General features: G+C 38.4%; 1 protein-coding gene and 1 pseudogene across 3 annotated transcripts; both read right to left on the minus strand.

Moving 5' to 3' along the window:
* Nucleotides 1–66: 66 nt before the first annotated feature.
* On the minus strand, nucleotides 67–22943 carry CTSS (cathepsin S). Of its 3 annotated transcripts, XM_023547360.2 has the most exons (9): nucleotides 22925–22943; nucleotides 21271–21367; nucleotides 20219–20345; nucleotides 12514–12636; nucleotides 9807–9956; nucleotides 7846–8073; nucleotides 6331–6496; nucleotides 3994–4096; nucleotides 565–796 (listed from the first exon to the last, which is right to left on the minus strand). In XM_023547360.2, exons 2-9 carry the CDS (start codon nucleotides 21294–21296, stop codon nucleotides 580–582), a joined length of 1140 nt encoding a protein of 379 aa, XP_023403128.1. In that variant the 5' UTR covers nucleotides 21297–21367; nucleotides 22925–22943; the 3' UTR covers nucleotides 565–579. The 3 variants fall into 3 exon arrangements, with proteins under 3 accessions (XP_003409535.2, XP_023403128.1, XP_023403129.1); XM_003409487.3 differs by lacking the exons at nucleotides 565–796; nucleotides 22925–22943 and adding an exon at nucleotides 67–510 and having other exon boundaries at nucleotides 21271–21386; XM_023547361.2 differs by lacking the exons at nucleotides 20219–20345; nucleotides 22925–22943 and having other exon boundaries at nucleotides 21271–21362.
* LOC104845853 (large ribosomal subunit protein uL14-like) lies at nucleotides 13379–16208 on the minus strand (annotated as a pseudogene).
* Nucleotides 22944–24602: the final 1659 nt, after the last annotated feature.

Consider the following 24602-nt stretch of genomic DNA (forward strand, 5'->3'; position numbering starts at 1 on the left):
TCTCAGTACATTACAGGTTATAATAGTTACCTAAGAATAAGGAAAGAGTGGTATGTGGCAATGATAGAAATTTGAAAAGACAAACATTTATTAAGTATATATACACCACCAGGTTAAAAAAGGGTATCAGAGAGCTTAAAAAACAAAACAAAAAATGGAATGGAAAATAAGACAAGGACAAACACAACAGATTGTTTTAGGTTGACAAATTTCCATGCAGTTATAACTATCATACATTATTAATTTAGTTAGCAAGCTTTTTTTCAGGGTCTGCAAAGTTAGAAAAGAAGTCAAACTATGTTTTCTAATTAAAAAAAAAATACATTGATCATGACACACTTATTTCTACTGGTTACAACAGATTAGAAGTAGCTCATCTTTCTTGACTTTTTATAGAATGAAGAGATCCTCTAGATTTCTGGGTAAGAGGGAAAACTAGCAATCCCACAGTGATTTCCACTATTTCTTGCCATTCGAATATATCCTTGTTCACCAAAGTTGAGGCCCCAGCTTTAGAAAAAGAAATAACACAAAATTACAAATGAATAAAATAAAACCTTATTATCCACATTTTATCCCTTAGGTGGTTTTCTCTCCCAAGTATATAAAAGTATATATGAAAAGCAGTAAAACAAAATTAGGATGAAATAATAATTTCTCCATGGCTTCTAGGCAATTTTCAAAGGGTAGTTTGGAATGCTGTAGTGTAATATTGATGAACAGGCTTTTAATACCTAAGGAAACCATATGAGGTCCATCCGAGTCTTTCAATTCTCCTGCTTTGTAAATGTGCTTTCTGCAGGGAAAATAATATTATTATCCTCTCCAAGGCCCCATCTCCAAATGGTTTTGCATAATAAGATCATGAGTGATGACTTTCCTTCAAATTTAAATTCCTCTAAAGAACGTCAATTAAATATTTTTGAGCAACTATTATGGAAAAGGCATAGGGCAAGTAATTCTAAGATAAGCAATAAAAAGTGAAGCTCTCAAAAAGTTTTTAAATCTAGAAGTGGAACTAAGACTTTCTCATAATTAAAGTTATCAAAAAATAGAATATGCTACCTTGTAAGCTATTGAGTTCCCTGCCACTAGAACTATTCAAGCACAGGCTAGCTGTGTCATTTGTCAGAGTTATTATTTACAGAGGGAATCATGGGTCAGATGAGGGTTAGAGCAAATCAGTGGTTTTCTTGCTTTTTGATTTCATGGACTTTAAAGAACTTAAAACGAATTTTGCAGATTGACCTAAAGTCACCAATTTTTTTTTTTTTTATTTAGCAAGTATGGATTTGTTTTTAAATACAAAACTTATATTTTGTAAAAGAAAGGATATTTTAACATAAAAATATTTGGAGGACATAATGTCTAAGGACAGTCCTTTGAGTTGAATAAATTTAAATTTATGAAAACTCACCACAATATTTTATTTCTTCCCACTTTGCCACAGACTGGTTAAAAAAAACTGGCAAAATCCTTATAGAAGAAATGATTTCTCAACTTCTTTATGATTCTAAGTAATTGAAAGTCTACAAATAATTATGAGTCAGAATTCATTAAATGCTGTAACTAGGATATGAAGTCGTATGAATAGTTAAGGAAAAGAAGTTACATGGAGCAGGAGAATTGTGAAAATGTCTAGTGTGTTTAGAGAAGAGCAAGAAATTTAGTTGAAAGGAAAACTGGATGTCTCTAGGGAAGCAGTGGGAAAAGAGGATAGAAAGTAAGACGTAGGACCATGTGTGAAGAGCTTAGAAGAGCAAGCTGAGGAGTTTGCACTTCAATTCCACAGGCAAAGGGAAGCCACTGAAAATTTTTGCTCAAGGACTCGAAAGAAGGTTGTGTTTTTGTTTGCAGTGGAGAAACTAAGAAGTGCTGGTTTACTGCAAGAGGACAAGTGGTGTATTTTAAAAGGTATGTGCTTTAAGGGTTAAGCGCTATGGCTGCTAACCAAAGAGCCGGCAGTTTGAATCCGCCAGGTGCTCCTTGGACACTCTATGGGGCAGTTCTACTCTGTCCTGTAGGGTCGCTATGAGTCGAAATCGACTCTACGGCACTGGGTTTGTTTTTTTTTGTTTTAGTTATCAGCCACTCATGCAACACTATTCAAGTCTTAATTTTATCTCTCTGTAGCATTTAACAAGTTGTCTACTCTTCCTCTCATTTCACTCTTGTTTTTAAGACACTATCATCCTGATTTTCTCCTCCCTCTCCAGCCACTCCTTCTTAAACTTTTTCATGGAATTCCTTTTTTGCTTCCTTTCATTTAATTGCCATTCCCCCGCTTAAAATTCTTTTGTAGCTGCCCATAACTTTAGCATAAAACTCAAATTCCATTTTCACCTCGTACCAGTGGGTGCAGTGCTCTTTTTGTATCCAGTTTGATGAGCAAAAGTAAGAACAGTAAACTCTGGCCAAGCTATTTGTAATATTAATGGCCACGATTTATTGAGCATGTAGTCTCTGTTAGGCAGCTTAAAGTCTATTATTTCATTTAATCATCACCTGGTGAGTTAGGTATCATTTTCTTTTTACTGAAGAGAAAACAGAAGGGCAGAGTGGTAAACTGACTTGCTCAAAGTCAAACAGATGGTAAATTGTGAGGCCAGGATTCAAATCTCGGATTGTTTTTACTCCAAAGACCACTCTATTATACGATTCCTTTCTTGACATTATCCCTGGGAGTAAGGTAGCATGGGGAATGAAATTCAGACCAGAACATCCAAAATCTTACATAATTCATATCTTACTATAGCTATTTTACTGCCTTTGGAAAAAAAAAATACATAAGCCATTTTAGATGAACTGACTTTGGATCTTTGTTCTGGTAATGAAAATTGGTTTGAGGTTCTAGTTATCAGTAGTATGAATTCGGCCAGTGAGATCAGGAGTCCAAGATCCCATTCAACATTTAGACAACTTATTTTTCTCATTTGTTCAAGTTTATAAACTTTTTCCAGTTTATTGACCAAGTTCAACTACCCCAAACTTTGTAGATAATCCTAGGCCTCTTTTTGACTGAGTCCTGCTAGCTCTTCTTTAGAGAGTACTACTGAATACAAATCTCAAGCTACATAAAGCATCTGAGGACAAATTGTGGCCTTCGGAACTGTGCCAAGTCTGCTCCAGATTTTCATTCCCATCCTTGCCAAGTTGTTCATTTTTATTAACTCTATGGCTCTTCCACTCAAATGGTTCAACTTTGGACAAGTTTCTTAACTCTCTTGGTATCAAGAGCTTCTTAGTCTGTATTACAGGGATAACATGCCTTTCTCATAAGGTTATTTTAAAATTAAATGAGAAAATTATTTAAAATACTTGTATAGTATCTGGTACATGGTAAATGCACAATACATGGAGGTAGTTATGTTTATTATTAACCAGGTATGATTGGAGTCAAGTAGAGTCCATCCACTTTCTAAAAATATATACCCTTCTTCCAGGATGACCAGCCATCTCAATTGACCTGGAACTGTCCCAGTTTTGGAGCTCTGGTGGTGCAGTGTTTAAGAGCTCAGGCTGCTAACCAAAATGGTCACCAGTTCAAATCTACCAGGTGCTCCTTGGAAACCCAGTGGGACGGTTCTACTTTGTCCTATGGGGTTGCTGTGAGTTGGAAGTGACTCGATGGCAATGGGTTTTTGGTTCGAGTTTCAGATTTAAAAATGAAAGTTCTGCGTCCATTGCCGGTGGGAATGTGAAATGGTGAAGCTGCTATGGAAAACAGTTTGGTGATTCCTCCAAAAGTTAAACATAGAATTTCCTAAGAATGTTCAGAGAAGTATGATACAAGATACATAAAACGAAGTGCTGAAGGCAGAATAGGAAGTGAAGAAATGGGGTACTGAGTAATTGAGAATGTCACTTTGTAAGAAGCTACAAATGTTTATCATTGTCAATATCATGATCAACGTAATCACAAGAAAGCATTTATTCAGGCTCCCTCAAATCCCTGATTTTAATAAAATACACATAAAAGTGTGATATATTTACCTGTTTTTCACAAGCCAGTAGTCTTTTCCATTAAGGTTACCATAGCCAACCACCAATACACCATGATTCACATTATCAGTACAGGATGGGTCATAGTAGACACCTGAGAGTAAGATATGGGTGGAGAAAAAGAGCAAATGGTATGCAACAATGCGGGACATTTGAAAATACTACTACTTTTTATTAGACTGTTTTGGATATACGACAAGGTTAATTAAAGTGTTAGGAATATATATTCTCATGCTTAAACTATTTAGAGTTCATAATTCTTTGCCATCAATGCTATATTTGTCAGTTTTCTTGCCAGGTTTGATATCAATCCAGTCATAGTTCCCTCAAATACTTTCTTTGATAACCTGCCATCTTTTCCTAATTATTTAAAAAAATTCTGTACAATCACTTATCATATTTCTTTGTATATATTACTAAATTGTTTGTTTCATATATTTTCATCCTTTAGCAGATTAAATGCTCTTTGAGGTGAAGTTGTGTGTGTGTGTCACCAGAAATACATAGTTTAATAAGACCGGTTGCTTCAGAGTTGATTCTGACTCATGGTGATTCCATGTGTGTCAGAGTAGAACTGTGCTCCCTAGGGTTTTCAATAGCTGATTTTTTTGAACTAGATTGCCAGGCCTTTCTTCTGAGGTGCCTCTGGGTGGACTCAACCCTCCAACCTTTTGGTTAGCAGCCCACTGCATTAACTGTACTGTCCAAAGACTCCACATCATTTAATAGTGTCCTTTTTATCCCATGTGATTCATTGGTTGAATGACTGAAACTTTGGTTGAAGAAGAGGATTATAAAAATACTATACCATACCTCAAACGTAAATATTTTATTTTAACTGAAAGCATATAAATGCACATTCGTTCACTGATCTGCAGATGTAATGTCAATGGCTTTTCTTTTGTTTGCATAGGTCCATTGTTCTTGTATAAGCCATAATTGTATGCTCTAACGTTTCCTGATTTAGTTTATTCTTTAACTAAACATTAAGAATTTAAAGACACTGATGAAGCCTTCTGAATCCTTCTAGATTTTTAACCCTCCCCCCACCTTTTACAGTTTTCTTACTCAGTCTATCTTTACTGAGTGTCTAAAGCATTCGGGTTAGTTTTCATGGAAACAACGCTTTCCTTTCATGCTATTTCATCTGCTGATGTAATATAACCGATTCTCATTAGTCATGGTAGTTATGTTTTATAATGTCTAAGGCAAAGTTTTTTTAAAAAGATTCTAGCCTTCTATTTTGTCCAATACAATGCTCTACCCTTAGTGGGTCTCAGGAAATGTATTGTTAAGTTTATATAATCACGTATAATTTTTTCAAGCCTCATCTTAAAAAAAGTGTTAGGTGCCCTCCTTGTGCACTGCTGGGCCACACCTACCCTACACAGTCTCTATAGTCATTACAAGCATGGGCTGGGGAATCAAGTGGCATGGTTTCTAATCCCAGCTCCACTGTTCCAAACCATATGACCATAAGCAAGTTAACCTCTCTAAAACTTAGTTTTTATATCTGTAAATTAGGATGTATTGCATTGGGCGAATCTGTTGCAAAAGACCTCTTTAAGGTGTTAAAAAACAAAGATGTCACTTTGAAGACTAAGGTGCACCTGACCTAAGCCATGGTATTTTCAGTCGCCTCACATGCATGCGAAAGCTGGACAATGAATAAGGAAGACTGAATAAGAATTGATGCCTTTGAATTATGGTGTTGGCGGAGAATATTTACTATACCATGGACTGCCAGAAGAACGAACAAGTCTATCTTGGAAGAAATACAGCCAAAATGCTCCTTAGAAACAAAGATGGTGAGACTTTGTCTCACATACTTTGGACATGTTAGCAGGAGGACCAGTCCCTGCAGAAGGACATCATGCTTGGTAAAGTAGAGGGTCAGTGAAAAAAAGGAAGACCCTCAACAAGATGGTTTGATATAGTAGCTGCAACAATGGGCTCAAGCATAGAAACAACCATGAGGATGGCACAGGACTGGGCAGTGTTTTGTTCTGTTGTACATAGGGTCGCTATGAGTCGGAACCATCTCTACAGCACCTAACAACAACAACAACAAATTAGGGTTAGTGTAAGGATTAAATGAGATAATGCATGTTAAGAATTTAGCTTAGCACATGGCATGCAGTATCAGCAAACTTTGATAAGTGTTACTTTACCAGTTAGAACTGGGAATGAAAAAGCCTGCCTTATATGAAATGGAGGATTCTGTTTAATCTATCTAATCATTCAGAGGTGGAGTGATAGGGAAGGATAAGATCTTTTTATAGTGCAAGGGCAGCATATAACAAGAGGATAATATATCTGAATTTTTACCACTTTTGTAGAGGAAGAAAGAAGGGCGACTCGCATCTATACCAACAGACACGGGTCCTTTGTTGGCCACAGCTTCTTTCAGGGCATCTTCACTCCCATAGGGAAGCTCAGTGTATTTTGAACATGTGGCAGCTCGGTTTTTTGGGTCATACTGGCACTTTCCATCCTGCAAAAAGTACAATAGATAAAGAAGTATACTTCAACTTCCTTTATAAATCACCAATAGCCTAGGTATTTTGGATTTAAGATCTGTTTTCTTTCCTCACTTTTAGCCTTTCCTTTTTTTTTTTTTAATTTTATTTATTTTGGTGCAGTAAAACATGCACCAATTGAACAGTTTCTACACGTAGAATTCGATGACATTGATTACATTCTTTGAGCTGTGCAACCATTCTCACCCACCTTTTCTGAGTTGTTCCTCCCCCATTAACATAAACTCACTGCCCCCTAAGTTTCCTATCGAATTTTTCAAGTCTCCCTTAGCCTTTTCTTCTGGCTTCAATTTTAAGCTCACGCTCATATTTTAAACAAACCATTTTGGCAGCGGTATGAAAGATGGATTTGAGAATAAAGGAGACCAATCAGAAGGCTACAGCAATAGTCCAGGCAAGAGATGTCACCTTCTCTCTTTCGAACAAAGAAAAATCGAATCTTCCAAACCTTAACAGTTCCATGTTTTATCAATAACAGAGGAAATATAGAACTATTCTATTGTTTTCAATTGTGAGCATCTTCATACATGCAGAAGTTGCCAGGACAACATCCCTTGTGGCTCCCAGGTGGATTGTAAGATAATACTACGTGGAGATCATAAATGCTAAAGAAGAGTTTTAAAATCTTTTTGATGATGGTAATCTTTGCTGACGATGATCTGAAGTTAAAATGATGGTTTTTAAAGACCATATGATATGGAAAGCACTTATAGTATATTTCAAGTAAAAAAAGAAAAGTTGCAAATTCATATATGTCATATATACAGCTATATTTTTTTAAATGTTTAAGGGGAAAAGAACTTGAAAGATATAAACCAAAGTAATAATGGTTAAGATAGTAAAATTTTGGATATTTTCCAAATTTTCTGTACATGGATATATTACATATTTAACAAAATGCATAATGAATTTGTGAGGAGAAGGAGAACATTATTTAGCTTGTTAGCAGGTAGAAGAATGACGTGGTCAGTGATCTGAGAATAAGGTCAAGCTGTCATGGAGACTGCAGAATAAAAACGTTTAAATACTAGGCACCTATACACGAAGAATATTAAAGAAGGTTTACTTAAATTTTGTTTTTTAAGCATGAATGCTATTTGCTTCTTGGAAAACATTGTGCTGCAGTGATCTAAGAAGGTTACCTACTGCATAAGACAGAGAACTTGCGAATTTAAGAATTCTCAATTGGGATTCTCTGACACACAACACGGCTTCTCAAGCAACTGGCTTGGAGATAAGTCCAGTGCGGTCAACGGACAGCATGAGGTCATGAGGCAGCACAAAACATTTACTTGTGACATACAGTGGCTTTGTAGGGATAGGAAGCTTCCGAATCAATGCCGTTGTTATCAATGATGTACTGGAAAGCCCGTGTCATAAAACCACCGTTGCAGCCTTTATTGCTGTATTTTTCACCAGAGCAATCCACCAGGTTCTGTGCACTGAGAGACACCAGCTTTCCTGTTTTCAGTTTCAGCTGTGCTTCCAGGGCCCCCACAGCACTGAAAGCCCAGCAAGCACCACAAGAACCCTACAACAGAGACAAAGTCACAGAGGTCATCAGAGGGAGTCAGTGCTGACGGGTTCTGTAACACAAACTGGGCAACTCCCACCAAGGTCAGCCAGTTGTTCCCAGAAAGAGCTCCCCCACTACAATTTTCTCCTCTCCAAGACAATGGAAACGGAGACTAAATACTTGATTGGTCTTTGAGCAAGGCCTACCCTTGATAAAGGTCTGCACATGGCTGAGCTCAGAGCATAACTGCCATACTCAAATATATCAAGAAACAGTAATTACTGAGCACGTACGGAATCCCAGCTAGCTTCCTCCATAGGTAAGGGAGATAGATGTCTACAATAAAGTGATTTTGAGAGGGGCTAAGATGATTCCCTTGACCTGACAAACCCTTCCTTCTGCCAAATGAAGGCTGAAACATAAGAAACTTTAATCCTAGGTTAGCACTTCTCAAAAATTTTGATCAAAGGATATTTTACAGGGAGGTATCAACAAACAGAAGAACACAAAGCTGCTTTGGTTAAAAAAGGTACAGAGGGTCCACAGCCTCATCAGAATTGCTTTCCCTGTTCTTCCCTCCCTCGTACCTTGCTCTCTACCCAAGAAAGCAATTTGAAATTGCTTTTGATTAAAGCAAAAATCCCCCATTAAAGTGCAAGTATCTAGGAAAAACAGTACCTTAAATTATTCGTAGTTACCATCTAAATATATAGTTTATTGGATCTTCACAAACTTTTATTTTAGTGAAACTAGGGTAAACCTGTTGCTGTTGAGTCGATTCTGACTCATCGCAGCCCTATAGGACAGAGTAGAACGCTGTATACGGTTTTCAAGGAGTGACTAGTGGATTTGAACTACCAACCTTGTGGTCAGCAGCCGTAGTTCTTACCCACTACACCACCAGAGTTTCTATTCTTGACCAGTTTAGGAGTTTCATAGTTTGTTTTTATTTTTCTTTCAAGCAAATTGAAGAAAAATGAAAATATAAAAACATAGGAACAACAATTTTGTAAAGCCTGTATTTCTTACTTTCTAATAATGCAAGCCCAACCATGAATTGAAGGAGCCCTGTTGGCGCAGTGATTAAGCACTCAGCTGCTAACCGAAAGGTCAGGCTTCGAACCCACCAGCCGCTCCATGGGAGAAAGATGTTGCAGTCTGCTTTGGTAAAGATTTACAGCTTTGGAAATCCTATGGGGCAGTCGTACTTTGTCCTATAGGGTCGCTGTGAGTAGGAATTGACTTAATGACAGTGGATTTGGTTTTGATTTAACCATGAATTAACCTGACTGGTACAACTTACAGACCACTCTCAGCAATAGTTCTTTCCCATCCTTCGACCCTGAAATTAAGTGAGATCAAGGGGGAAACTTCCTGATTGGTGTACATACACACACGCATGCACGCACACACGCACGCATGCACATGACGTTGACTTGGTGGAAGGCTCAGTGCAGTCAATGGATAGCATGGGCAATAAAAATTTGACTTAAAGACCTGTTAGCTTACTTCACAGTTTTTGTCTAGCATGGCTCTAACCAGTGGTGTTCTAAGCACTGTGGGGAATAAAGTACAGTATTTGTATATAGGGGTTTACAATTTAGTTGGGAAGACAAGAATAACAAAGTAATTAGAAAATACCATAAGGGACTATGAGATTTACTACCAAATAATGTAGCTACACTAGGTTTTTAGGGAAGAAAGAGAGTTCCACCTGGGGTAAAGAGACCTGAGATGATAATACTCACCTGGTATTTTACGTCAGTAACACATCCCTTCTCTCTCCAGTCTAGAGAATCAGGCAATTTCTGATTAGGATTTGACTTGAAAGTGACATTTCTCTGCCACTGGCTGGGAACTCTCAGAGAACTCATCAAAGACATCACTTCTTCACTGGTCTACAAAGCAAATATATATCTGCTTTGACTTATATCCTTTTCGATATTCTAATAAGTGTATCTGGGAATACATTAGAAAACTTAGAAAAACCAGTGGTAGTTGTGACCACCGTAGGTACTATTTACTACTGGTGGGTGAATTATCAATGGGAAGGAGAAAAAAATGGTAAAAATTAAGAAGTTACAAGGAGGCAGATTTTTGGTTCAAAACAAGGCAGAATTTTTTCTTTTTTAATTTTTATTGTGTTTTAAGTGAAAGCTTACAAATCGTCAGTCTCTCATACAAAAATTTATATACCCAGTACCAAAAATTTATATACACCTTGCTATATACTCCCAACTGCTATCCCCCTAATGAGACAGCACACTCCTCCTTTCCAGTCTCTATTTTCGTGTCCGTTTGGCCAGCTTCTGACCCCCTCTGCCTTCTCATCTCCCATCCAGACAGGAGCTGCCCACATAGTCTCATGTGTCTACTTGATCCATTTTCTATACCATAGTCCAGTCCAATCTCTGTCTGAAGAGTTCGCTTTGGGAATGGTTCTGTCTTGGGCTAACAGAAGGTCTGGGGACCATGACCTCGGGGGTCCTTTTAGTCTCAGTCAGACCATTAAGTCTGGTCTATTTACAAGAATTTGAGAACTGCATCCCACTGCTCTCCTTCTCCCTCAGGGGTTCTCTGTTGTGTTCCCTGTCAGGGCAGTCATCCATTGTAGTCGAGCACCATCTAGTTCTTCTGGGCTCGGGCTGACATAGTCTCTGGTTTATGTGGCCCTGTCTCTTGGGCTCATAATTACCTTGTATCTTTGGTGTTCTTCATTCTCCTTTGCTCCAGGTAGGTTGAGACCAATTGATGCATCTTAGATGGCCATGTGCTACTGTTTAAGACCCCAGTCACCACTCTCCAAAGTGGGATGCAGAATGTTTTCTTAATAGATTTTATTATCCCAGTTGACCTAGATGTCCCCTGAAACCATGATCCCCAAACCCCTGCCCCTGCTATGCTGGCCTTCTAAGTGTTCAGTTTATTCAGGAAACTTCTTTGGTTTTGGTTTAGTCCAGTTGTAACAAGGCAGAATTTTATAAAAGGGCTGTTTAAAAAATAGACTAAACTGGTTTTCCTTGTGAGAAAGAACTGCAGAGGAGAGTCCTGAACTTAAGTGAGAAGCTGATCTAGCTAGGGTGTTCCCTTCCAAGAAGTACTATGACAACACTAGTAAAGGTTTGTAGAATAGAACAGAATATAATAACTAATAGGAGATATTTTTGATATTGAATACTCACACCCCCCTTCAAGAAAACAGGTGGACCGTATTAAATTGTCAATTTAGACTTAAGTAAGTATGATGACTTACTATAGAAAATGTGAGTAAATAGTCTTTAGGTAGTGCTTTGTAGAATTCATAAAAAGTAAAAGCCACAATTGGACTGGACCAAAAGCAAAGAAGTTTCCGGGATAAAATGAATGCTTCAAAGGTCAGCGGAGCAAGCGCGGGGGTCTGGGGAACATGGTTTGCGGGGACTTCTAAGTCAATTGGCAAAATAATTCTATTATGAAATCATTCTGCATCCCACTTTGAAATGTGGCGTCTGGGGTCTTAAATGCTAACAAGCGGCCATCTAAGATGCATCAATTGGTCTCAACCCACCTGGAGCAAAGGAAAATGAAGAACACCAAGGCCACACGACAACTAAGAGCCCAAGAGACAGAAAGGGCCACATGAACCAGAGACCTACATCATCCTGAGACCAGAAGAACTAGTTGGTGCCCGGCCACAATCGATGACTGCCCTGACAGGGAGCACAGCAGAGGACCCCTGAGGGAGCAGGAGATCAGTGGGATACAGACCCCAAATTCTCATAAAAAGACCAAACTTAATGGTCTGACTGAGACTAGAGGAATCCCGGCGGCCATGCTCCCCAGACCTTCTGTTGGCACAGGACAGGAACCATCCCGAAGACAACTCATCAGACATGAAAGGGACTGGTCAGCGGGTGGGAGAGAGACGCTGATGAAGAGTGAGCTAATGATATCAGGTGGACACTTGAGATTGTGTTGGCAACTCTTGTCTGGAGAGGGGGTGGCAGGAGAGAGAGGGAGGGAAGCCGGCAAAATTGTCAAGAAAGGAGAGACTGAAAGGGCTGACTCAAGAGGGGGAGAGCAAGTGGGAGTAGGGAGTGAGATGTATGTAAACTTATATGTGACAGACTGATTGGATTTGTAAACGTTCACTTGAAGCTTAATAAAAGTTATTAAAAAAATAAAAATATATAGTGAATGACAAAAAAAAAAAAAAAAGTAAAAGCCAGAGGATTCTGTGAATTTAAAATATTCCTCTAAAGAAGAGATTTGTTAGGGAGAGTGGTCAAAATAGGACAAAGAAAGGAAGCTCTATGCAAATTCTCATGCCCTTAAGTTCTACTGTTTTCTAACTTTGTACACATATAGCCTTGTTTTTCCCTTGTTGTAGTTGTTGAAAACATTCAAACTGTTTTGGGGAAGACAGAAATCATGTTTAACCAGACATGAAAGTAGAGTTGTTTGTAATTTACCTACCATGTCTCCCAGGTGGTTCATGCTTAGATCATATGAATGCATACCCATTGAATGCTCTAGATTATGAAGCATCACAAACTTCAGATTCTTTTCCCAGATGAGACGTCGTGCTACTTCCTCATTCTAAATATAAGGAAAAAAGAATATAGTTATAAGTTTAAATAAGTGTTAAATAATGAAAATAGCATATTATGAAACATTCTATTAAATGTGGATCTGCTGGGACCATGCGAATAAATTTATATCCAGTTTAGCTACTAAAGTCACATGTTAATCTTAATTCTAGTTATTAATTGCCTTGAGGGTGATTAATATTATTTTATGATCTATGTAAATCTCCTTCCTACTTAATATGCTAAAATACATAGGAACTTTTTTTTTTAGAAGCTGCTCTTTGCTGAGGTATATCTTTTGTAGTGGGTAAAGTCTCTTAATCTTTATAGGTCTTGATGTGTGCAGAATAGAACTACTCCATAGTATTTTCAAGGCCAGCTGTAATCTTTCGGAAGCAGAAAAATTGCTTAACTTAATATAAATTTCAAGCTACATTTCTTCAGTTACTTGAAGATTTATCTCCAGTGTCTTCTGGTATCTATTGTTGCAGATGAGAGGTCTATTAGTGTAATTGTTGCTCTGTTTTTAACTCTGGTAGCTTTTGCATTTTTCTCTTTCTCTTTGATGTATCGCAGCTTCATTATGTGTCTGGGTGTGAATTTCTTTATTCTGCTGAATTTTTTTTTTTTGAGCAAATAATTTTTTTTTTTTTTTTTTTATATCTGAGACTTTTAATTGTATTACCCCTCCCAAGGAGAGCTGAGATTTTTAGAGAGGTGGCATGCCATTGACTACAGGTGATTATTACATGATAATATTGATTACCTTTTTTTCTATTATTCATAATCTTAGACTAAGATTTTAAATCACACTAACTAATCTGTTCTCATAATTTTTGAACATCTTTTTTTAAAAGCATTATTGGGCAAGATTCTTGTGTAAATAGTCATGTAGTATATCATGACATAATACATGTATGTCCATACATATATATTCACATTTATATTGAGGTCCTTTAAACAAGAAAATATTATCAAAATACATTCTTCTTTTCTTTTCTAGACTCAGAGGCACATGAAAATGAAAACTACTGCTTCAATTATGATATGAGTTTCCACTGCTGTATGCTAGCATCTAACAGTTAAAGTCCTGGCACAAATTTGAGGTACTTCCAGCTAAATCTTATTTTCTTTAAAAATATAGGCCACTTCTTAGGTTGGTCTTATATTAAACAAATAAATGCAATTGTATCTTTAGACAACAAAAGTGAAAATGAACATGAAGTAGCAATCTAGAAAGAACCTATTCTGTGGAATGCTTTTGAACAATTTGTATAAGTTAATATATAGCCAAAGTAACAATTACAGTTGATAACTATGATCTGCCCTACTATGCATAATGCATTGCTCAGTAGGATGCTATACTGTGACTTACAAGGCCATCAAACAAAACTTAAAATCTCAGTCAGTGTCTGTTACGTGTCCAAGATGATACTCCATTGATAGGGCAGTGTTGAAAATTGGGGATCATTGTGCTTTATTAAGATCTAGATGACTCAGCTACAAGCTGTTCTCTCAGCTATATACTTCTTAACCATATTTCTGACAGTGGGTTTATTTTTCTCCTTCATAGTATCTAAGAGAAAAGTTATATAATTTCTACTGAGGTCATGGTGAGATTTAACTTCTTTGTCCTGGGCTTCAAGCCTACTGTTTCAAAGTCTTCACAGGGAAGACTACATTAGAGATGAGAATCATCCAAATGCTCACAAAAGTGTAGAACTTGGAATATTAGCTTTCTATTGCACATTTTTTATTGCACATTAGACCCCTCTCTGATTTTACAGATAAAGAAACTGAGGCCTAGACAATGAATTACGGCAATATCCAAGGACACACCTAAATAATAATGGCTAACACAACACATATACACTGCTTCGTATATGCCAGGCTCTGTTATAAGTGTTTTACATATGTTAATTTTTTAAATCCTTACAAACGCTCTGTGAGGTAGATATCACAATCATCCCTATTTTATAGATGAGGAAACTAAGGCATATCACTGACATAGCCAAGTCGCATACAGTCAGGTGTAGAACTAGCTGGGTGAAGGGTCTATAGTCCCACCACTCTATTAGAATTTTCATTCTGGTAGCAGAACTGGACTTGAGCCTATGATTTTTTACTTAACAGTAGTTCATGCAATTATGGAGTGCGTGTGTATACATGTGTGTGTGCATGCATGCATGTGTATCTACTTTTGGTGGACACTGAGCAAATAATTTTTAATGCAGTGTTTTTTTACAAATACACTGAAGAATCATGCAATGCTACCAGCATTGTACGCAATCCTGGTCCACGGGTCTGCACACTCCTTTGCAACCTGTCCTGTGATGGCAGAACCTTTCATCTCATCCTTATTGTCTACTGTGACCCCACGTTATCTTCAAAACAATGGAACACATTGTCTTTTCTCTGGTATGACTTTTGTTGTGGAATTACCATTGCTGGATGTGGCTTCTTTCTGAGTTCTGGTTTCCCTTTCTTGACCTCGGCCATTAGCATGGCACCTACACTGCAGTGGAAAGACTGTTCAGACATCCCTTTATCCCCTTGACAGAGATGATATACAGATTTTGGGCTATTGTGTTATCAGCATAGTTGAGTACAGCTCCTTCCAGAAGACCCAGAGAAATCTGGAATTTTACACCAGAGGACCTAACACATCTGACTTTGACTTCTTGAACTTCCTGCTGGGTACTTTTGATAGAAGAGAGCACTTTTGATTGGGGAGTGCCTTTTTAAAAAAATATTTTATTGTCTTTTGGTAAAAGTTTACACAGCAGTCCGGGGCAAAGGAGAGGGAAAAATATTAAAGACACAAGGGACCAATTAGGCCAAAGGACTAATGGACCACATGAACCACAGCCTACATGACCCAAGACCAGAACAACTAGATGGTGCCTGGCTACCACTACCAACCACTCTGACTGGGATTACAGTAGAGAGTCTCCGACAGAGCGGGGGAAAAATATAGAACAAATGATCAAATTCACAAAAAAGACCAGACTCAGAGGTCTGACAGAGACTGGAGGAACCCCTGAGACTATGGCCCCCAGACACCCATCTTACTCAGACTTGAAGCCACTCCCAAAGTACACCTTTCAGCCAAAGATTAGGCAGGCCTATGAGACAAATAATAACACATGTGAGGAACATGCTTCTTAGATGAATCAAGCTTATGAGATCAAATGGGCAACACTTGCCCAGGAACAAAGACGAGAAGGCAGAAGGGGACAGGAAAACTGGATGAATAGACACAGTGAGCCTGGGGTAGAAGGGGAAGGGGGAGAGTGCTGACACACTGTGGGACTGCAGCCAATGCTGTGAAACAATTTCTGTATAAATTTTTGAAAGAGAAACTAATTTGCTCTGTAAACTTTCACCTTAATCACAATTAAAACAAAAGTTTACACAGCGAATTAGTTTCCCATTTAGCAGTTTCTACACATAGTTCAGCAACATTGCTTAAATTTTTCACAATATGTCAACATTTGCATTATTTCTGTTCTCTTTGTTCTGTTTCCATTAATCTAACTTCCCTGTCCCCACTTACCTTTTCATCTTTACTTTAGGGTACATGTTGACAGTTTGGTTTCATATAGATGATTTTTTAAAAGAGTACAGTACTCATGAGTGATATTGTTTATTTTTTAAGCCAATCTGTTATTTAGCTGAAAGGTGACCTCCAGGTGTGGTTTCAGTTCCAAGTTTAGAGGGTATCTCAGGGTGATAGTGTTGGGGGTTCCTCTAGCCTTTATTGGTCCATTTTTAAGAATGAGTTTTGTTCTACAGCTTTCTCCCATTCTATCCAGGACCATCTATTGTGTCCCTAGTCAGAATGGTCAATAGCGGTGGCCGGGCCCATCTAGTTCTTTGGTCTCAGAACTGATGAAGCTGTGGTTTGTGTGGGCTATTAGTCTTGTAGCCTAGTATTTTCTGAGTCTTTTGTTTCTTTCTTTCTCTTTTGTTCCAGACAAGTGGAGACCAATAGTTGTATCTTCGATGGCCACTCGCAAGCTTTTAAGACCCCAGATGCTACTCATCAAACTAGGCTGTAGAACATAAATTTTATGAACTATGATATGCCAATTGACCGAGTTGTCCCACAAGACTGTGGTCCTAAGCCTTCCAACCCAGTAAACCAATCCAGTGAGGTGTTTGATTATGTCTAGGAAGTATCTGTAACTGTGCCCACTATGTGCTTTATTATATATATGAACATATATGTACAGCACACAGAAACATGTATATACATGTGCCTACGGATGCACCTATACATGCACACCTTTATATGCACATGTGCTTTCCTGTACACACATGGATACATACCTACCTATGTAACCGCACACGTATTTTGTGGTTGTTATTGCTGTTGTTGCAAAATTGTATATATTATAGCATTTACTAAAAACTTCCCTTAGTCTTGTGTACTTCTTAGTGTTGTCATTTACTAGGGAACACTTTTGATTGGAGGCCCAGGATTTTTTTCATAAGTGGAAAATTCTCAGCCAGTATCTCTTCAAATATTGGTTCTTCACCATTCCATCTAATTCTCTTTTTCAGAAACTCCTGTTAGATGTATTTGGAGACTCCAAGTCTCTTACCTATATTTTCATAGTTTTTTTCTTTTTATTTCCATGTGCTGCATTCAAGGTGAATACTTCAGTACTGTCTTCCAGTTTGCTCATTTCTATCCAACTCAGTCCAGACTGGAATTTATCCCTTTTATTAAGTTCTTATTTCAATGACTATATATACATACATATTTTTTATTATTGTACTTTAGATAAAGGTTTACAGAACAAACTAGTTTCTCATTAAGCAGTTAATACACACATTGTTTTATGACATTGGTTAACAACCCCACAACATGTCAACACTCTTCCTTCTCGATCTTGGGTTCCCTATTACCAGCTTTCCTGTTCCCTCCTGCCTTCTAGTCCTTGCCCCTGGGCTGGTGTGTCCCTTTAATCTCATTTTGTTTTATGGGCCTGTCCAATCTTTGGCTGAAGGGTGAACCTCAGGAGTGACTTCATTACTGAGCTGGAAGGGTGTCTGGGGGCCATACTCTTGGGGTATCTCCAATCTTTGTTAAGGACTGTATCTTTCACTTCATTTCCAAGATTTCTAAATGGATTTCTAATTTATTTCACAATTACTCGCTCATTTGTGTGGACATTTTAAAATCCTGTTTTGCTCTATTAGTTAAATTTTATCTGGAGTGAATTCATATTCTGATGCTTTTGTTGCCCTCCAGGGGCTTCATTTATATAGAATACAATATACCCAGAATACAATGTCCATGGTGCCCCTTAGAATTAATTGCTCACCTCTTACTTCACCCTCGAGGGGCCTTGGTGGCACAGTGGTTAAGCGGTCAGCTGCTAACGGAAAGGTTAGTGGTTCAAACCCACTAGCTGCTCCATGGGAGAAAGATGTGGCAATCTGCTTCTGAAAAGATTACAGGTTTGGAAATCCCATGGGGCAGTTCTATTCTGTCCTATAGGGCTACTATGAGTTGGAATCAACTTAATGATAACGGGATTCTTTTTTTTTTTTTGGTTTATGCCACCCTCACTCCCCAAAGCCACAGTTCCCATTAAGTTGTAGCCGTAGTGAGCAGTCAGCAGCAGTACCGCTCACTGAGTGGGAGAGCCCCAGCCCAGACCCTGGTTTCAGGTAGTGAGTCTGGAGTCAGCCCCCTCTCCCTTGAAGCAAAGTTTTACCCTGTTAGCCCAGAGTTGGGCATATATAGACACATTTCCAAATCACTAGAAGGGGAAAAAACAGAATATAGAAAAACAAATCTAACAAAGAAAAGGAAAGGATAAAAGAGACAAGTAAGTGAACTTTGAGATAAATTATAAAGGCATCAGGAATACTAATCAGAAGTCATGCTCGTTCCTCCTGAGGGACTGACATCATTAAAAAGAGGGATAGATCAAACTCCCTGAGGGACTGATTTGCTGAGCTGAAGGCTGTGGGGACCGTGGTCTCAGGAATATCTAGCTGAATTGGCATAAAATAGTTTATAAAGAGAACGTTCTACATTCTACTTTGGTGAATAGCGTCTGGGGTCTTAAAAGCTTGTGGGTGGCCATCTAAGATACTCCACTGGTCTCACCCCTTCGGGAGCAAGGGAGAATAAAGAAAACTAAAGACACAAGGGAAAGATTAGTCCAAAGGACTAATGGGCCACAACTACCACAGCATCCACCAGACTGAGTCGAGTATAATGAGATGGTGCCTGGCTACCACCACTGGCTGCTCTGACAGGGATCACAATAGAGGGTCCCAGACAGAGCTGGAGAAAAACATAGAACAAAATTCTAACTCTCAAAAAAGACCAGACTTACTGGCCTGACAGAGACTGGAGAAACCCCGAGAGTATGGCTCCTGGACACCTTTTTAGCTCAGTAATGAAGTCACTCCTGAGGTTCACACTTCAGCCAAAGATTAGACAGGCCTGTGGAACAAAAGGAGACTAAAGGGGCACACCGGCCCAGAGGCAAAGACTAGAAGGCAGGAGGGGACAGTAAAGCTGGTAATAGGGAACCCAAGGTTGAGAAGGGAGAGTGTGGACATGTCAAGGGGTTATTAAGCAATGCTGTAAATCGATATGTACTGTTTCGTGAGAAGCTGGTTGGCTTTTGTTCTGTAAACCTTCATCTAATGTACAATTAAAACAACAAAAAAAATTCTATTGGTATAAACACGATTATAAAAAAGGGGGGGGGAGATAGAATTCATTAGGTAACTAGTGATGCTAACTGCACATCTAACTGGTCAACCTGAAATTGGGGGCCTAGTCCTAAACAGGAGTGGGTGATGGTGAAATGGATCACCACTAAGAAAACAACCCCAAGTTCATGTCCTACTAAGAGTGTCATTTTTATACAAAATAACACAGAAAATAAATTATCACATAATGCTTGCTTACAAACTCAGATATTATGTGGTTATAGAATAGTTATTTGACGAACAAGGTTAAAGTTTGAGTATGCTTTGAAGTAAACAAAATTACAAGGTGGGAAGTGAAAGTCAAGGAACATCTGGTAGCATTTCTATGTGCCAGGAACTGTGATAAAACCTTTGAGTTTCTCAAACATGCCATATGTGCTCCTTCCTTGGGGTTTTGCATTCATTTTCCTTTGGCCTGGGACCTTTGTCCCCAGTTACTCACTTTGCTTGCTCACTGGCTTCCGTCAATTCTCTGCTCAAATGTTACTTTATTTTTAAAGGCTTCTCTGACTATCCCCTCATATATATGGAATAATCACTCCTGACCTCTCACTGCCATCACCAGGGGCCACTCTTGTCCCCCATTCCTTATCCTATTTTTCTCTTCTGCACTTATTACCATCTACTTCCTTATTTACTTATTTCCTGTTTCTTTCAGTAGGATGTGAGTTCCCTAAAGACAGGAACTTTGCTTCCTGATATATCTCTAGTACCAAGAATAAAAGAATAGCATCTAGCAAAAAAAGAGTCCAAAATATTGATTAAAACACTGCTTGTAAGAACTCAATTTGGACAGGAAGAAAGCATGGGGTATGGAAGCATATTGCTGGAGTGGCCATCTCATCTACCTTCTCCTTGTATTGTTTGCTGTAAGTTTTCTTCCAGAGGTCCCAGTGGTTATCCAGGGTGGGATCCTTATGCAGCCGTGCCATTGCAGAGGAGCACACCAGGGCCACCCAAAGCAACCATTTCATTCTGTTTAAGGAAAGATAACATAGGAACAGTAGCTGCTAGCTGCATGTAGAGTGACCGTATTTTTTTTTTCATAACAAAAATCCATCAAAGGGATAGAAGTATATAAGAAATTTTCTGGGATCTATAGCCATGTGTAACTTCATGTTTATGTCTAAACTACCACTTCCATTACTTAGTAGCATTAAAAAGTTATTTTCAGAAATTTCCCAGTATCTGGTAAATCAAATTTATATTGGGGAGGGGTGCGGGGGAGGCGAAAGCCAGGGCTTTCCAGGATTTGCCAACAAATCTAATTAATGAAAATCCTCTTTCTTCCTTTCCAAAAAATTACTCTTAAGAAGAAGACAAACCTCTGAAAAATCAGGTTTATCTTCTGAAGTTTTCAGTAGAGGAGTTGTTCTTAACTGGTTTATTTAAACATCCGTGACCTTTAAAAGTAGTTAAAAGACAACGCCTATGTACTGCTCTCATGCCCCCTGGGTCATTTTACTTTTTAAACTTTTTTTCTCGGCAATCGAAATATCTATTTCCACAGAAGCAATTAACTACTTTTCAAAACACCACTTCTGTATTTAATTCAAAGGGATTTTCAACAGAAGTTCAGTGACTAGCCTCCTCAAACTAGATTTTACTGCCTTTCGTGCTTCTTTTTATTTCAAAGCAGGATTTTAACTATTTAAATCTTCAAATTAAATTCCAAAGAAAGCTGTACTTCAATCTAAGGCTTAGATGTTTAAGCAGACGTTAACTTTTCAAAAATAGATTCTTTTCAGTCAGAAACAGAAGCAGCAAATTGGGTGACATGATCTCTTAGTTTACTTCCTAAAACAAAAGGTTGTAAACCTGGCAGGCAGAGGAAGCTAAAAAAACATAAAGGAGGGGTGTTTAAAGAGCAAACGGGAGAAAAGGAACAGGCAGTACATACCTGCTAGGACCAGAAGGTGCGCCCATAGTTAAGAGTTCTTGAATTGATGGCCTCTCTCCAAGGCTTTCAAAAGCAGCAAGGAGACGAGTTACAGTGACTTTAAGAAGAAATTGGAACTTGTCACATGAGGCATCCACAATGAGGAAGTGAACTTTCGTCTCAGTTTCATTTACAGTCTAACTAGATGAGCTACCTCTGACTTCCTCCCTGCAATCCTGGGGACAATGTGGGTACAGTAAACAATCAAGAAGAGCCCCCATTGGGGGAGATCAATAGAACAAACTCAGTGAAGTAAAAGCAGTACAAGTTTACTCTTTAATCCCTTATCACTTTGGTAATTCACTCTTAATTAAAAAATGCCAATTTTCAGATGGAAAAAAATTTAGTTACGAAGAGATTAGGATTAAGCTTTTGAAATCCAGCTCTCTCCATGATTTCCTGGGAAAACCTGTCTTATTCCTTTTAACACAGTTCATCCATAATCTACTATTGTCAGAGTCTCACCCAGCCATTCCTTCATTCATCAATTCAAATTATCTTTATTGATAGTAATACATATTAGTATAGTCATGGAAAAAAATATACAACTTATATACACCTAACTGCTCGAGTGGTTATGGGGGAGATGTCTCCTAGCAGCAACTGAGCTTCCAGCATCTAGTCCCCAGTGTCACCCACATGGTGATGTTTATGTCAAATATTGTGTCTGTTCAGTGGCACCATCATTTCAGCAGCCCTGTCTTTATGGTTTGGGTGATGTCCCCGACTATATAATCTTTAAACCTGACTGGTTCTCTGGCCTTTCCAGAGATTGTGTGAGCTTCCTACCATTTTAAAATAAATTATACTACACAGATAGATAAACTCAATAATGACATCCACAGGAGAGTTGAGTTTGGAGAAATAAGGGCTGGGACCCAGAAGGTTGATTGGAAGGTGTTTTTCCCAGGTTGTGAGCAGAGGAAACTCACGAGGAAAACTATTGTGGGACTCCCAATGACTTCACGTTGTCTTCTACCCAGTTTTTTGCTTTAAGCCTTGGTGCCTGTACAGTAAAACCTGTGAAAGCCGGAACCTGTGTAAGGTGGAAACCTGTCAGAGAAGGAAAACATAAATATTTTCCACTAAAAGGAGCGATAGAAAAGTAGTAAGACTGCACCTTGTCAAAGGTGGAAAACTTGCAAGACCTGAAAAACAAGGTAGTCTGGTCAAGTTCCAGCTCTCACAGGTTACTATATATGTATTTGTCCCCCAGACATGTATGGCAGAATTTTCTTAATGAGGAAATGTACATAAAAACAAATGTCTTTCCTTTAAGATAAAAATTGTAGGCAACTGTTTTTAGAAAAGATCATGTTTATTTTCAGTCATCATTTTTCTGCTGGACAGGGTCTATAAACCTACACTCAGTACATACCATAAATATGGTAATTGGGCAACAGAAAAGGCCTTCTCCCCATTACTGGATATCGTCTAAGCTGAATTGTGTATGAAATTACTTCTCTAGTTGTTTCAGATAATCCTATACCAAATGGGAAAAAATTAGGGGCTAGTTGTGCTGTCCAGTGCTGTTCTAGACATAATTTGGGCAGCTACTGCCATTTAAATTTTTTCGCATGTTCATTTTAAATCTATAAATGAATTCCAGACTTACCCGGAGACTAAGTTGAATTGGTTCCAAAATGAAACAGATATTTCAAGGATATATCCACTTCTTCCCAGACTGCTTTAAGATTCAAGAGCTAAGCAGAAAAAAAAAAAAAGCAGAGACTACATTTATTTTACTTTGATCTACTGTGATCTCTGATAAATGTGCAGGTTTTAGAGGAAACTAAAGTTTTGCTGATGGAAGGCAGGGAAAATACAAATGAGTTTCCTTTTATGGGAAAAAGAAGTGATATTAACTACCACTGTTTTGTTTTCGTGTCACTGTCACTTTGTGGGCTGAATAAACAGCTTAAAAACTTCCACATTTGTCTTGATTCTGCCAGCTGTTGATTATAAGGCCCAGAGCAAGTAAGTTAATCCACTGGTGGTTCACTTTCCCAGTGCATAAGTAGTTCAGAAATACTGACTTCATGGTACCTTAACAGGGTAAGACAACGGCAACAGAATGCAATCATAATACCTCTCCATGAGTGGAAACATTTTATGGCTCCAACTAATTATTCCTAGGTCTGTTCTCTTTACAGAACAAGATTCTAACAAAGTACTTAGTGTTGAGATAGATGGTTATGAGTAATGCTACCTTTTGGGATATTTATTTGAAATACTAACACTCCTGGCACTCATTTATCAATGTTCCATTTGGCATCTTTTTTTTTTTTTTTTTGAGATTAAGAGGAATCTCAGTAAATATTTGATGAATGAATGATGAATTTGCACTAATCTAAGGACGAAAGCCTGGCCATTACTGATGTCGGCTAACCAGATTGGCATCTTAGCTCATCAATCAGCTAACATATTTGAAGCATTTAAGGAGATATGGATGGGGAAAAAACAAACAAACAAAAAGCACAATTCCTACCTTACCCACTAAAACCCACCGCAGTCGAGCTGATTCCGACTCATAGCGACCCTATAGGTCAGAGTAGAACTGCCCCATAGAGTTTCCGAGGAGCACCTGGTGGATTTGAATTGCTGACCTCTTGGTTAGCAGCTGTAGCTCTTAACCACTACACCACCAGAGTTTCCATTCCTACCTGAGGTTACTAAAATCTAGTTGGGAGGTATAGAAAATGCACGCTTTAAGATGCCTTAATCTCATGGACAACTAAGAACAAATTGGTTGCTCCAGATTTTAGGAGAACTGTGTCATGCCTTTATTTGGGGGATTAGAAATGCCTTTGCTAAAAATTGGAGAGCCTTTCCATGGTCCAGTAATTTACTCCAAGAATCTGGAAGACAAAATTGAATGCTTCAAAGATACGATAGATGGGGCAGGGCTCTGAAGCTTCCATTTAATTCCTTTTGTCAGGGACACCAAAAATGTTGATTAATCGCAGCTGGCCTGTGCCACAAACATTAGAAACAGGAACAAGAGCACAGAGCCCTGTCATGAGGGATCAGCTTTCCTTCAATTCATTTCTCCTTTTCACATCCTGCCAGACCTAGTAAATCAGTACAGCCCTTTTGGAAAGCGCTTGTTACCAACAGCAGCAGCAAAAGACAGTGAAGGGGCAGAGCATATGAAGATATCTAAGGTGGTGTTAATGTGGAAGATGAACGACAGTTGCTTCACTCTATTTGTAAAGTTCAAGCGCAGGCCCGGTAAAATAGCCTTCTTCAATTCAGTTTTTTAGGTTCTGTATACACAGGCAATTTTCGACTTG

The sequence above is a fragment of the Loxodonta africana genome, chromosome 3 (assembly GCF_030014295.1).
Source record: "Loxodonta africana isolate mLoxAfr1 chromosome 3, mLoxAfr1.hap2, whole genome shotgun sequence".
Classification (NCBI taxonomy): Eukaryota; Metazoa; Chordata; class Mammalia; order Proboscidea; family Elephantidae; genus Loxodonta; species Loxodonta africana.

Coding starts and splice junctions, on each gene's coding strand:
- CTSS (XM_023547360.2), bottom strand. CDS start 21,296: ATGGGCGCACCTTCTGGTCCTAGCAG. Junction 20,346..21,270: donor GCACCTTCTGGTCCTAGCAG/GTATGTACTGCC, acceptor TTCCTTAAACAG/AATGAAATGGTTGCTTTGGG. Junction 4,097..6,330: donor TTTCTTCCTCTACAAAAGTG/GTAAAAATTCAG, acceptor TCTTACTCTCAG/GTGTCTACTATGACCCATCC.